Source organism: Periplaneta americana, chromosome 2, assembly GCF_040183065.1.
Source record: "Periplaneta americana isolate PAMFEO1 chromosome 2, P.americana_PAMFEO1_priV1, whole genome shotgun sequence".
Lineage (NCBI taxonomy): Eukaryota > Metazoa > Arthropoda > Insecta > Blattodea > Blattidae > Periplaneta > Periplaneta americana.
In genome coordinates, this window is record NC_091118.1 from 82319314 (window position 1) to 82335849 (window position 16536).

At 35.7% G+C, this 16536-nt stretch overlaps 1 protein-coding gene across 3 annotated transcripts in view; it reads right to left on the reverse strand.

The window, feature by feature from the left end:
• Nucleotides 1–1689: 1689 nt before the first annotated feature.
• The window catches only part of LOC138694379 (klaroid protein-like), a 103885-nt gene continuing 89038 nt past the window's right edge, over nucleotides 1690–16536 (reverse strand). For all 3 annotated transcript variants that reach the window (XM_069818060.1, XM_069818061.1, XM_069818059.1), the window contains one exon: nucleotides 1690–1903. In XM_069818060.1, the coding sequence (XP_069674161.1) occupies nucleotides 1784–1903 (120 nt within the window). In that variant the 3' untranslated portion in view covers nucleotides 1690–1783. The remainder of the gene's footprint in view (nucleotides 1904–16536) is intronic.

A 16536-nucleotide genomic window follows, 5' to 3' on the forward strand; every position in this document is an offset into this window, starting at 1 on the left:
ATCTTTTATAGAACTCTTTGGGAAAATACAACATTCATTTTTCAAATGCACAAGGTCAAAATATAAGATTTAAGGTTCTTTAAGTTCAGAAAATACATCAGTAGGAAGATTGGCATCATAACTGTTAAGATTCTAACAATTAACAACGATACAAACTTCAAGTGTTTCTGAGATTCAAATATTAACGTAGTTCATGAGTCATAATGGTGTCCAAACTTCACAAAATATTCTTGAAAACATGACACGAATATCTTCATCATTACGGTTTCTCCTTTTATACCGTGGCTCTTCTCCCTCTTTCTGATCATCATGATAATATAGGTTATTTTGTGGGGTTCTTACTTTTTTCCTTCTGTTCACTTTGCAGTTAATGATTCGCAGTAGGCATTCAACTCTTTACGATTGAATATTTATCTAAGGAAAATCAAACTCCACAGACTATTAAACAAAAATGTTAGAAATACATTTCCCGATTGCCACTATAATAAAGAAAACTGCACATGCTTCAACGCTTGCAACAGCATATTTTACTTTCTTACATCACAACAATAACACGTGGCCTGTGCCCGTGGCTTCTGCTTGGAGAAATGGATTACGTGAATACTATGTTTATAAGCACAACACTTTTGAGTTGAACAATTTTTTTTTTCTACAAGTCTATCCTAGAAATTAACTACCAGTGCAGTATTTATAAGGTTGCAAACAATTAAGATATTTTTGAGTGTACATTACAGCAACAATACCTTGAATGAACTCAGTTACATCCTATTCCTTTCGTCAATCCATTGAAAACAGATGGTCCAATTGGAATTAGGAATTGGAAAGTACAGTATGTCCACAGAAACCTCTATGATTACAAATGGGTATAATTTTGTAACAATGTATATTACGAACTTTATACTAGTGTCATAAGAAAGGACGACTCAAAGAATTCCCGTTTTTAATATTGCAGTATGTCTAATTGCAGGTGAAGACGATAGCGGCCAGCTTAAGTGAATAGAAGCTGTTTTTTAGGGTCATTTTACGACGTTGTATCAACATCTCAGGTTATTTAGCATCTGAATGAAATGAAGGTGATAATGCTGGTGAAATGAGTCCGGGGTCCAGCACCGAAAGCTCGTATTGGGTTGAGGGAAAACCCCGGAAAAAACCTCAACCAGGTAACTTACCCCGACCGGGATTCGAATCCGGGCCACCTGGTTTCGCGGCCAGACACGCTGACCATTACTCCACAGGTGTAGACTAGAAGCTGTTATGGGATTTGTTCATTCGAATTTGCAAGTATTTTCTTATTTTTACATTATTGCATTGTAGCATATATTCGTAACAATCTTAACAAACAACTGGCAGAAAAGTGGATTGAGTGTGCTGGAGACCAAGACATCTGGCTGAGACCTCCATTATTTCAGAATCTGCAAGAGCTGCAACATCATATCTTGGGTGCCACTGAATTCATTCCAGTAGATATGTTAGAGTGTGCGAGGTGTGAGTGAGAATATCGCCTTTATGTCTCTTGTGTGACATGCAGGGTGCATATAGTGTGTCTGTGAGGTATGCACTATAACATTTTTGAGTTACTTTTTTTTCATGTACTGCACATACTGATAGAGATGATATACTCATTTATAAACACGGAAGTTTTCTGTGTACACTTTGTGTAACTCACAAAACTTTAAAGTTCAGAAAAATTATCCAAGACTTTATTGTTAAAGAACTACACCTACTGAGCATGCATTAGGTACAACATAAAGACAATTATATTAAGAATATTAATATCTTACACTTATTCTTCGTTATCAAGTTTTCCATGCACTCTGAAGCGATAAACACATGTGTATCTTGGGTCACCGTGGTTTGTATGTATTTTCAATTCTATCAACCGGAATGAAAGAGGAGATTTTACCTGATTTAGGAAAAAGACAACAATTCATAAGGATATGTACAAATTCAATGATAATATAGCAGAAACTTACTGCTACTTCACACCATTCCAAACAGCTTTTTATTATTGAGGAACTTAATTGTTCAAAAAAAAAAAAATCTAACAACAAAGAAACTAAAATATAAATACATACAACACAGCTTCAGTTGTCATTCATCTGTTCGATAAAACTACGCCGGTTATGAAAAGGATGATAACTAAATCATTTATATCCATATCACACTGTAGTGACAATGAGTACCGGTATCTTTCTTTTTAGGTTACAACTTTGAACAAGAAATAGTATCACTCTTAACATTAACATTATCTAAACATGGGATTAAGTCTTTAAAATGTAAATAATGTTAAAATACAGCAGTATTAAAAAACTTTAATACTATTGTATTTTAACATTATGTAAATTGTAATTATTTAATGAAAAACACTGTTGATTTATGACTAATGTATAGAAACATATTGTCTACTATGGGATTCAGTATTTATAGAGTTTTACAGTAGGCTACTTATTAATATTTCCTGTTAAAGTTCTATGAGAAATGCAATGAATTTAATCAATTGTTAAGATAAATTAAATTAATTGTAAGTAGTTTATCCTAAAATTTGGCAAAGTATAAATATTTATGAATGAATGAATGAATAAATAGAAAATAAGTAGGGCCTACGGGAAAGTAAATAAGTACCAGTATCTGAATAAATAAATAAATAAGTAAATGAGTGAGTGAGTGAGTGAGTGAGTGAGTGAGTGAGTGAGTGAGTGAGTGAGTGAGTGAGTGAGTTAGTTCAAATCGTGTTTCTAAAAGTGTCCTTTCATTTCAAATATGCTAAGAATGGTATACCTTGGCTTATCATTCACACCACAATTTTTAATGCTTTTCCTTCTTATTGCAAAAAGTGAGTTATGTTATGGTTACCATAATGGCTTATGTATACACTACTGTAACATTAAAGAGACATTTGAACAATTCTAAGTTGAAATAAAAATTTTAATTTTTTTTAACTAATGGCAGACACGTGATTTGCGTCATTTTCCTATGTATCACCATCCTTGATGCACCATATAATGATGATGAGTAATGATTAATGGAGCAATAGTGGAATGTTGGTAGGGGAAACAGGAGTATCTACACTGTGATAACCTACCACCAAGCACCATCTTTGTCTACTACAAATTCCAGTTGGATCCACTGCAATTCGAATTTGGGTTACCAGTGTGGAAAGCCGAACACCTAGAGCATTCAAGGCGTTCTGCTAACAGTGCACCCAGAGAAATTTTAATGGCCCATTGCATATTTTGATGAATATTGATTTTTGAAATTATATTCATGGGTTTTTTTTTTAATTGGGTTATTTTACGACGCTGTATCAACATCTAGGTTATTTAGCGTCTGAATGAGATGAAGGTGATAATGCCGGTGAAATGAGTCCGGGGTCCAGCACCGAAAGTTACCCAGCATTTGCTCGTATTTGAGTTGAGAAAAACCCCGGAAAAAACCTCAACCAGGTAACTTGCCCCGATCGGGATTCGAACCTGGGCCACCTGGTTTCGCGGCCAGATGCGCTGACCGTTACTCCACAGGTGCGGACTTCATGGATTAATTTATTAGCAACTTAAAATCCCCCTACGAGACACAGCTCATTTATATACTTTTGTTTGTTATAGGATTTATTCTAAATATGTTACATCTAAATATCCTGTTTTTATTTCTTTGCAGAATAAAGAACTCAGGGCTGCTCCTAAAGACAACCAGTCTGAACCAGCAATTGGAGGTGAATCATCCCTTCTTCCTTCACCAATAAAGAGAGATTACAGAAGGAATTTAGAAAAGGCAGAAGAAATAAAAAAAATAGAAGAATTAAAAAATTAGATTGTTGCAGCAAAAGTGTTTGTAAGAGCACGATGAAGAGTAGGATTAAAACAGGTAAATGAAGAATAAAGGGAAAATAATTTCATTGGAAATTCTTTCTAAAACTACTATACCAATAGGGATTTCTTTAATAGACAGCAAAAGGACAATATGAAACCTTTCCAAATAAATATTTTGAAGGGGTGTGAGCTTTCACTTTAACACCCAGAGCATTACTGTTTGTGACAGAGCAGTTTAATTTGTCTCCCGCATCCTAGGACCCTCTCAAAATTGTATCAGAATGTTGACTGTTCACCTGGATCTACAGCTGAGGCGATGAATATACTGTAACTGGAGGTGTAGCAATGTGATTATAGACTTTTGTTTGCACAATTGATGGCCATAAAATGAGTAGATTTTGATGGAAAAAATGATCATGTCTAAATTAATACAAGTATTAACGTTAACATAAATGGTGATGGATTGCTATTATCAAAAGAAGTTCCTTCTAATATTTATGTTAACATGTATAAATTAGAAGTGGTTTAGTGCTTATAATAACTTCAGTGGATAAAAATAGCTGAAATTACAAGTGTTTATTGATATGAAGAGGAAGAAAACTGATGAACCTTTCTCTTTCAAAAACAGAAAATTTAGCTTTTTTACTTGTATATATCTCTTACAACACTCTAATATCAATACTAAAGTTTACAAGGGATTTTGTTATGCAGAATTTAAATATTAGCATAGGAAGATAATTTTATTTCTTCGAAAGTTTTCCAATATAAAAATTTTATGATTGATGTCCCTAGATCTCCAGACAAAGGTAAAAACATAAAGAAATGTACAGATAACTTGAAGCATAATGAACTAAGGAAACAAACAGAATCTTTTCCTAATGTTGAGTCATATTGTCAGAGCAGACAGTAAAAGAAGAAAATTTTTTGGAAAGGAATCTCAATTTAAGCATGATGTATAAATATACAAATATACTAATTCTTATACTGTCTCTAACAGAGAATATAACCTTTCTCCTTCCTCAAACACTTAAAAAAATCGATATGGCTTATGTGAAGCTCATTAGGACATTGAAAGCTTCAATAAAAATTAGTTACAAGAAATTAATGAGCACAAGTCTAATGTTTTTCATTGTCACATGTACCTGCATCAAATTTTTAATACAGTAGGAAGTGTAATGCTTATAATATGACAGTCCGTGATTTCACTACAAATAAATCATACTGTGCTATCTGGAGTGAATTCATGGCTAATTAAATATTTACTCATGTAATAGAAGTCATCGCATAATGTACACACTCCAAGTTTTTTACAGTAATACTTGCTTACCAAGAGAGTAGTGTTGCTTACTTACAAATAGCTTTTAAGAAATCTGGATGTTCATTGCCGCCCTCACATAAGCCTGCCATTGGTCTCTATCCTGAGCAAGATTAATTCAGTCCCTCCCATTATATCCCGCCTTCCTCAAACCCATTTTAATATTATTTCCCATCTATGTCTCGGCCTCCCCAACGTCTTTTTCCCTCAGGTCTTTTAACTAACAATCTATATACATTTCTGGGTTCACCCCTTCGTGCTACATGCTTTGCCCATCTCAAATGTCTGGATTTAATGTTCCTAATTATGTTAGGTGAAGAATACAATGTGTGCAGTTCTGCGATGTGCAACTTTCTCCATTGTCCTGTAACTTCATCCCTCTTAGCCCCAAGTATTTTCCTAAGCACCTTATTCTCAAACACCCTTAACCTCTGTTCCTCTCTCAAAGTGAGAGTTCAAGTTTCACAACCACACAGAACAATCGATAATAGAACTGCTTTATAAATTCTAACTTTCAGCGTTTTTGAAAGAAGACTAGAAAATAAAAGTTTCTCAAATTTATTCTGCGTTTAATTTCCTTTCATGTGTCGTTTATATTTGTTACTGTTGCTCCAAGTATTTGAAATTCCAATTTTTACATTTCCATTTCGTGCTATGTTTTGGTCACAAGATATAACCATATACTTTGTTTTTCCGGAATTTACTTCCAAACCTATCTCCTTCCTTGCTCAAAGTAAAATTCTCGTGTTTTCACTAATCATTTGTAGATTTTCTCCTAATGTATTCACGTCATCTGCATAAACAAGCAGCTAATTAACTTGTTCTGAAAAGGAATTTTAAAATTTTACATTTGTTCGGAACAAATTCTGCACATTTAAAGGACAAAACTAAAATTCTTTCAATAATTTATTATCATAATACTCTCTTAAATTGACTGAGCATACTGCAATGGCTTTCCCAAAACGCATTATGAAATGTTTCATATAAAACGATTTTTATCTTGAAAAAGAAGCAAAAACGAGCAAAATTGTATTTCTGTTTGAAATATCTCAAAGATTAACCCCCTGAAATTAAGGACATTACTTACTGTTCACTCTGTATAGACCTATAAATGATCTTTCTTTAAATATAATTGAAGGAAAAACTATCTCATTTGCAGATGACACAAACATAATACTGAATGACATTAGGGAAGAAAATTTGCAAGTAAAACTTAATTGAACGTAAACAAAATTAGAACAGTGGCTAACAAATAAACTTAAATTTAAATAGAAATGTCTACATGTCATTTAATAAACGTCCATGTGATCAGATTCATATAGAACTTAATAGTACGATAATTAAGGAAGTAGAACACATTAAATTTTTGTGTGTCTGGATAGATTCTAATATAACATGGAAAAAACTTACACAACTGAGAAGTTGAGTCATTTGTGTCAAAATTTTCGAGTCTTTGCGAAAATATCACCAATAGAAATTTTCAAATCAGTATACTTTGGGTCTCTTCATTCAATATTAGGCCTATCACATGTCATTAGTACTTGGGAATCTTCATCAAAATCGACACTAGTACCGGTAATCAAATTACGGGAAAGAAGACTTATTATTGAAGGGGTGAGAATGATATAGTCCTAAACCACACAAAGTTTTACAGGAGAGTGTGTTAAAATTATAGAGTCCAATGCTATTAGATGCGGTATTGTAATTTCTTCGGTGTATACTTACCTCATTTGTCGAGTAACTTTTATAAGTTTTTAATAGTAGTTTCCCATATGTATACGAAATGAATTAGCACAAAAAACCATTTTGTTAAAAGTGTGGCTTCGGACTACCTCATTCTTACTCTTTCAATTATTAAGCGAGTCCCTATTTGGACTTAAAGTATTGTACAAACATTTTTAGAGAACTTAAAATTTTACCTGTGCCCTGTACATATATTTTGAAATAGTATACTTTATTCCTAAAGATTCCCTTGAAACAATTCAATCTATCATGAGTACAGTACCAGAACATCCCAGAACATAGAAACATACATTTGAATTACCACAGGCTAACCAGAAGTCTTAACTGTATATCACGAAGAGGCAGCAATTTATACAATAAACTTCCACAAAATATCAAAGAATTTAACATGGGGCGAAAAAAGAGATAAAGAACATTTTATTAACACACTTGCCATTTTGCACAAATGAATATCTAAATTTAAAGTTTTAGTAATTAACATTCTCTCCTTGAAACTAAAGTTGCTTGTTTTGTGTCTCAGGTGACCAGAGATGAAATCAAAGGGTGAAGAGAGGAAGTAGAGAGACTAGAAAAGACAGTAAGTACTACACACACACATCTAGAGACTGGAGGGGTTCCACACATTGCCATTGCCATGCATCTTGACAGTGGTGTCAGGCATTTGGGAGGTCAAGTTGGATGGGCTTTGTAGTCGAGGTCAGCAACGGCCACATTTTGCAGAGTGATTCACTTGTGATGTATACTGGTAGTTAAAAACTAATTGTTTTACATGCTACTTGGTGTTGGATCTGCATTGTAATATGTATTACCTTGTGTGATCCTGCCTTGATATTGTGTTTCACGTTCAGTGTATAATTAAATGAATTCTAGTTTTGCATTTTATTTGGAATTAAGATTGTATTGTATTATATTTTGTTGTTGTTTAGTGAACTGTTGGAAGACAGGTTGGAATCTCCAATAAGACATCACTCATGAGGCAACTAAGCCAGGAGATTATGGGGTAGGGTAGTCAATTCCTTTCCCCTTTCATTGCATACATCACTGACTAGTAACATAGTTCACTAATGATACTTAAGCTATACAATTGTTCTTCCTTTGACAGATTGTCAAGTGAGAGGTACCGGTACACTTGATAATAGATGTACAATTTTTTATATATTAGCTAGAACCTCAATCAGAGGTAGCCTAGTATTATATTTTGTATTATGTCATTTTTCTTCTGTACTGACGATTCTATGAATATTTGTAATTCTTACGACTAATCAAGATCTAATCTGATATTCTATTTTTATAGGGATGTTTCCTGTAAGTTCTGAAGGGCTATAATAAGGATTGTCTTGTCAGTTCCAGTTATGAATAGTAGAGAGTTGTGCTGAGTTTTTTCAAGTTGATATTATGTTGTGGAATTTATTGTTGCCAGTATTTCACCACCATAGAGTAGGTTAGGTTTAATTTACGAGTACCAGTATGTTCTGTAGGTTTCATTCAACAGACCCATGTTGCCACCCCATTTTACATGACCTAATTTTTTTGGTTATTATTTTTATTTTACCTATTAGTTTGTTCATATGATTGGTCTTGGGTAAGTTTCCTGTCCAACACTATACCCATATACCATATGTGGTTACTGTTGTTTCTTGTATAAGCTGATTGGAAATTTTTTTATTTGCAGGCTTAGTGGATCTGTATTATGTTAGGTTGTGAAAAGTCATGTTGTTATCAACAGATCATTTTTCTAGACTTTTGGCAGCACATTGCATTGTTTTTTCAGCTCTTTATAGTGTTTCCTGTTTTGTTTATTTTGTGCTGACGTCCAGATTACTACATTAATGATGAACATCAACAAACATGCTTAACTGCAGATGATGGTTGCTTGTCTCCATATTGTTGATACATGTACTCTTTTTGTTTGTCCATTCTTGTCGAATATGCTTAGAATAACTTGGATTGCGTCATTTCCTAATTTATCCATTAATTCTGGGTATATGTGAACTGGTTCTAGACTCTTAACTTTATAGAGATTGTAAAGCTTGCTTGATTAAGGATGTTTGAGAATAAAGTTCTTAGGAAAATATTTGGAGCTAGGAGGAATGAAATTACAGGAGAATGGAGAAAGTTACACAATGCAGAACTGCACACATTGTATTCTTCACCTGACATAATTATGAACATTAAATCCAGACGTTTGAGATAGGCAGGGTATGTAGCACGTATGGGCGAACCCAGAAATTCATATAGAGTGTTAGTTGGGAGACCAGAGGGAAAAAAACCTTTGGGGAGGCCAAGACGTAGATGGGAAGATAATATTAAAATGGATTTGAGGGAGGTGGGATATGATGATAGAGACTGGATTAATCTTACACAGGATAGGGACCGATAGCGGGCTTATGTGAGGGTGGCAATGAACCTGCGGGTTCCTTAAAAGCCATTTGTAAGTAAGTAAGTAAGTAATGCTTGCTTTATTTCTGCGAGCTCGTAGATTCGATGCCCAGAAAAATCATGGCTATGATAGAAGCCAATGGTGTGTGGACAAAGTAGTATGTTCACATGCTTGTTCTTTTTTTTTTTTTTTTCATACTGATGTTTATCTTAATTTAATTGACAAAAATAACTATTTTCCAATTAATATTTTGTAGTAGGCCAGGTAAAGTGTAATAATAACCCATAGTTATTCAATTTTTTGCTAAACAAACTGAAACATCACTCCCAAGTCTCTGTAAAACTCAATTATTCAGGAAATAGAAAAAAATTATCATGGTCATGGGGCTCGAACCTGCTCCCTTCCACGTGACAGGCAGACGCAGGTAGATGGCTGAACCATTTGAGCTATGAGGCGGCTGGCAGCTGCTATTGAAAACAGACGCATTTTGATCCTCTCATGAACGTTATCCTGTGAATTGTGCTATGGAATGACTTTCAAGAGTTGGGCATTACTCTTTTCTGGTAATGTACGTGTAGGCCCTATATTTTTTAATACATACAATATAATCTCTCATCAATCAAGCCTTGGCCTCCTCAACTTTCAAATTCACCATCCACAACTGCATTAGATACCAACTAACAATTAAGATTCGAGTATGCCATTTCTAATACTTACAGCATTGGTTTCCTACACTGAAGAACTGAGTTAAAATCATGGCAGGACACAGTGAAATTCATGGTGAACAAACTTAATGTTTGCAGAATTTACTGGAGTACTCCTGTTTTACTTGTCAACATTACATCACCATTTTCAATTCGTTGTCATTCACAAAATTACATTGTGGATGGGCACCACTTGATGTGCCTACCCATGCATCTGATGACTGACAACAAACATTACAATCTATGATACATATACAGTATATGGACTTGATCAAATGGACCAAAAGTTGTCACGCAAAAAATAACACTGAACAACAAAATTTACCTTCAAAAATTTTTTTTGCAAAATTATGTCATTTATTATGTATTTGATGCGCTTAGTTCAAATATGCCCTTAGTTTTTATGTAGCACCTCATGGGAGAAGAAATTTTCTCATGAAATTTTGGCCAGTGTATGGGACCAGTGCCCATCCAGCATCGTGATGCACTTGGGGAGCTACGACAGGTAGCGAAATCCAGTTGCGAATGACAGCTATAACGGCTGGGGGGATCATCATGCTAACCACACGATACCTCCATTCTGGTTGGATGATCGTCCACCTCTGCTTCGGCATGTGGGTGTGAGGTCAGCAGCCGGTTGGTTGGTCTAGGCCCATCACGGGCTGTAGCGCCACAGATTATTTATTATTATTATTATTATTATTATTATTATTATTATTATTATTATTATTTACTCTCAGTTTTTTAGTAACTCACATTGTTCTATATTTTTGAGAGCAAAAATTAAAATCCCCACAGATAGACCAGTTGTACTTGTCATACTGCACTTTTTTAAGAGTAGTTCCATATTGTCCTAACTTTCTTTTATTTGCACTGCATGATCAATGGGTACAGATGGTTGTATGTTTCCATTATGTAAGAGCACAGCTTTCAGGCTTAACTTCGATGCGTCTATGAAGATTCTCCATTCATCTGGGTTATGACTTTTACCAAGAGCATTAATTAAATCATCAATATCACAATAGTAACACAGGAAATCTTACATTTTGAAGTATTTAACCAGCTACTCCTCTTGTTTTCAAAATACAGATATGCTTGTCTCTGTGTAAGAAATGTTATTCTTTTAGCCTGGAACCTTAATATTCTGCTTGTGCTTTTCAAAAATTTAAATTTCAGACCAGATCATTTAACTCTCCCTGAGTCACCTGATGATGCACATTCGGATCTGTGCCTTTAAATTCTGAACCAGAGATTGGTGGAACTTGTTCTAGGTTATCACTTCCTTCAGTCTCGTCTTCTAGTGTCTAAGAGTCAGAAGGAACAGGAATGGAATCAGTATCTCATCACTGTGACTAACAGGTGTAATGGCTGATGGAATATTTGGGTATTCAATTTTCTTTCTATCTTTTCGTTTAAGTCCCCCTATTTTAGTCCATTCAAAAATAACAGTCATCAATATGGTTGATTGGTTCCCTTCATACCAACGGAATTCCGAAAGGCATAGAAAGTTTTCGTTTGTTTTTTAACCACTCCCTTAGATGGCTAGTACAATTACCACGAACTCATGAGGAGCCCAATTCCTATTTTGATCAGTCTTGACCTTCATAAACAAGATAAGGAATAAAGTCAAAGGACATTTAGGAGGGAGTTTTGTTACATAACAGTAATGTGTGGGGTTGGAAAAGAGAACAAACTAGATCCTTTGAAAGTGTTATCTTTACTGAATTTTAAGAGGCTGTGAAAGGAAATAAAGTTATGTGGGGAAAAAATATCATCACACCGGGGTCCTTATCCACTAAAGCAGTAAATTAATAAAATTAATTAATTAAATTACCACTATTAGCTTTTCATTATTGTATCATTTAGTATCAAAGAAATAGTAGCATTTATAGCCCACCCAAAAAACAAAACCAGACTTAAAAAAAAAAAAAAAACTGAGGGTGCCAGACAAATATGGATTGCACCATTAAATTCAGCGCTAAAATCTGAATTAGAAGGACCTTATTTCATTCAAAAGAATTTTTCACTGTTGTTCAGTGTAATTGTAATAAAAACACACAATCAAATGGAGAGTGGAATTGGCAAAGGTTCTAAGTGCCAATCAGAAAATTTTACAGGATACGTAAACATTTTTCGAGTCCTGTTGTTAATGTTTATTTTTCAAGTTATTTACATAGTTGAGAAGGTTACATATCAATCTTGAATGTAGACACACTATATGAATAATTTCTGTTTATTCCAACATAGTACACAGTAAACATTATAGATCGTTCCAAGTTCCATATATCTTTTGCTTATGGAGTTCCAAGTGCCACACTTTTAAAGAGGCATACTTACTTACTTACTGGCTTTTAAGGAACCCGGAGGTTCATTGCCGCCCTCACATAAACCCGCCATTGGTCCCTATCCTGAGCAACATTAATCCAGTCTCTACCATCATATCCCACCTCCCTCAAATCCATTTTAATATTATCTTCCCACCTAAGTCTCGGCCTCCCCAAAGGTCTTTTTCCCTCCGGCCTCCCAACTAACACTCTATATGCATTTCTGGATTCGCCCATACGTGCTACATGTCCTGCCCATCTCAAACATCTGGATTTTATGTTCCTAATTATGTCAGGTGATGAATACAATGCGTGCAGCTCTGCGTTGTGTAACTTTCTCCATTCTCCTGTAACTCCATCCCTCTTAGCCCCAAATATTTTCCCAAGAACCTTATTCTCAAACACCCTTAATCTCTGTTCCTCTCTCAAAGTGAGAGTCCAAGTTTCACAACCATACAGAACAACCGGTAATATAATTGTTTTATAAATTCTAACTTTCAGATTTTTTGACAGGAGACTAGATGACAAAAGCTTCTCAACCGAATAATAACACGCATTTCCCATATTTATTCTGCGTTTAATTTCCTCCCGAGTGTCATTTATATTTGTTACTGTTGCTCCAAGATATTTCAATTTTTCCACCTCTTCGAAAGATAAATCTCCAATTTTTATAGTTCCATTTCGTACAATATTCTGGTCACGAGACATAATCATATACTGTACTTAGTCTTTTCGGGATTTACTTCCAACCCTATCGCTTTACTTGCTTCAACTAGAATTTCCGCGTTTTCCCTAATCGTTTGTGGATTTTCCCCTAGGATATTCACGTCATCCGCATAGACAAGAAGCTGTTGTAACCCATTCAACTCCAAACCCTGTCTATTATCCTGAACTTTCCTAATGGCATATTCTAGAGCGAAGTTAAAAAGTAAAGGTGATAGTGCATCTCCCTGCTTTAGCCCGCAGTGAATTGGAAAAGCCTCAGATAGAAACTGGCCTATACGAACTCTGCTGTAAGTTTCACTAAGACACATTTAAAGAGGCATTATAACACCAAAACAAAAAAAGGGTGCTAATACACGGTCATGAAAACTCAAAAACATTAAAATATCATAATGTAGTTCATGATTACTTTTAGATTCTCAGTGTCACAAAGTTATTCATAAAACACCTTTGCATAGCCTGATAGAAACGGTGTCATGTTAAGAAGATCTACTTTTTTGCACTAGGTAGCATAGGTTGTTGGAGAATGTGGAGAAAAGTGTTTCCTACATACATTAGATGGGTGTTTTCGTTTTTTCAAAATGTTCATTAGCTTCCTTCCATTTCTCTAGATTACTAAAAGTTTCCTTGGTACGAAATTTTCCGGGAACTCTTTGGATACACGAATCATAATAAGTTTCGAAATCTCACATCTGTTGCAATGATCACAGAGTCGTGGCATATTTCAGTCCAAGAAATCATCTGCCTCCAACTCCACGATTTTGAAGGGTTTCATCTTCCGAGCAGTTTTCACAATGTAATGCAAAACTCAGATAATGTATGACTTGTAGACTCTTTTTCTCTTCTCTATCATGCCAAAATCACGGTCAAAACTAAAAAATCTGTGGCTGCTCACAAGAAACTTCTGTTTAGTCTTATCAAAAAGTGGAAGTATGTCCTAAAAACATAAGGAAAATCATTACATGTTTTTTGTTTTGACCTGTGCAATTACTGGACCAAATGACTAGTCTCCTTTTCTTCAGATATGCATGACGCGATTTCATTTGCACCACTACAGGGAATGCATCATCCTACATATATATAACAGGGTCTATCATCTCCGAACCTGCAACATGTGTGCCTAAATTGTAACAATTCAGTTGTCTACTATAAAACATGTTGCTGTGAGTAATGTTTGGAATCAGTAATATCTAGTGGGGCACATGAAACACTGCAAAGGCATCCAGAGTGAAAATATTCGACATTTTGGGGTTAATGTTCCAACTACAGTGAAACCTCGATTCATCGTTTTGTTCTGGACTTCTGAAAAAAAAAAACGGTGGAAACGGGAAAACAATTGATACGGGAACCTGTCTAAAATGAATATAAGCAGTCAAATTTACTTATAGTACACACATGTATTCATATACTAAAGAATGTGTGGTACATGAATGATTTTTTTATTAACTCACGTCATTTCTTGTTAAAAAAGTCACTAATTTTCATTTTCTTACTTGCACCTTTACTTTTTAAGCTAAACAGTAGCTTCTCAATATTAATAATGTTCACTTGGTCTCTGTCGGCGATCTCGTGAACATATATGAACGTTCTCATGGTCTCGAACGCACTTAGTGCTTCTTGAAAACTCGGCACTGGTTTGGGATTAACTTCATCATTATCATCACTGTCGACTTGTCCCTCCTCCATGGAACTTCCACTCGCCACTTCCTCACACATTTCTTCCACAGACAGCACACCACATGTCGCGAGTTCTTGGTCCACAGACACATAAGCGTTGAAATCAACGCCAGCAGTTCCTGTCTCCAGCTGAGTCCAGTCTTCGTCTTCATCATTTCTGTTGACTTCCGACATGTCTGACTCTTCATTTCTGTCCCCATAACCACATTTTACGAAACAGTTCTGAATTGTGAACTGAGTCACTTGTTGCCATGCCGAAACAATAAAGTGAATCAGTAATATCTAGTGGGGCACATGAAACACTGCAAAGGCATCCAGAGTGAAAATGTCTATCTTCATTTTTACCTCTTTCCTTTCATCCATCAAACATAAAGCCCTCTGTACTAGTTGCTTCCTATACGCCTGCTTGAAGTTCTTTATAACTCTTAAATCAAGTGGCTGTACAACACTGGTGCAGTTTGGGGGATAAAATATCACCTTCACATTCTTCAACGAGGATGTGTCTGGAGAATGTGCAACACAATTATCAATAAAAAGGAGAATTTTCCTGCCCTTTGCACCAAAGAATTTATCAAGAGCGTGAAGAATGTCTCTGAAAATCTCCGATGTCATCCATGCTTTGGAATTAGCATAGTATTTCACAGGTAGTTTCTTCACGTTTTTGAAACACCGTGGTTTTGCAGACTTGCCAATAACGATGGGAACTTGTTTGTCTGTGTCATCGGAGTTTGTGCACAGCAGTACAGTCAGTCGCTCCTTCGCACTTTTGCCTCCGTGGCAGGATTCTCCTTTAAGTGCCAGCGTACGGTCTGGAAGACAGTTCAAGAAGAGTCCTGTTTCATCTGCATTATAGATTTCCCGAGGCTCGTACTCTTCCAGCAGCTCCAGGAGTCTTTGGAACCAGAGATCCGTGGCGTTGGTGTCCACAGCAGCACTTTCCCCAGCCAGTTTCTTAAACACCAAGCCATGGCGTTGTTTGAAACGAGAGATCCAGCCGTTCGATGCAGAAAAGTTCTCAATCCCCATTGTTTCAGCTATTTTAAGAGATTTCTCCTTCAAGATGGTCCCATCAATGGGAATGCCTGATGCTCGTGCCTGTTGATACCAGGAAAAGAGGACATTTTCGAGCTCGCTGTAAGTTGACTCCTTGCCTGTCTTCCTCTTTTTGGCTGCTGTACCACACTTATCAGCCTGCTGTCTGATTTCTATTTTCTTTGCCATTATGCAATTTAGAGTTGAAGGTGGCAGGCCAAGGCGCTTGGCTATGTCATTCCTCTTCTCCATTGAATTTTTCTCCACCTCTTCTATGATACGAAGTCGTTCTTCTAAAGTTCGAACTTTTTACATGGAAATGCCATATCTGAGAAAATCAGATTAGAAACTGCCAAGTTAAAAATATGAACTGTCGAGAATCGAACACGTGTGATAGACTACGTACACAACTTGGTGGAAGCGCAGACTGGAATGTTTTACAATAGAAAACGATCGATAGGACACATGGACCCTTCTACATTGTCTTGCCAGGCAAGCTGTGAGGAAGGTCGGTGCGTAAGCAGGCCAATAACCATAAAACTTCACAATTGGAGCTTGCAGCACAACATTCTGGAGACATCAACTGCTACAAGCATTTGTAAGCTTGTTGCTATTTCTTAAAACTAATCAATCCGGGATTTACACACTTCAGGGCTAAAAAAATCTGGCCAATAGATGCGGGAAAACGATAAATCGAGGAACGATAGATGCGGGCTTTATAGTCGTAGTTTAAATAGAATATGTTCAGGGACCAACGAATTTGAATGATGGATCCGGGAAAATGATACATCCGGGAACAATAAATCGAGGTTCCACTGTACTTGTAAAGGCT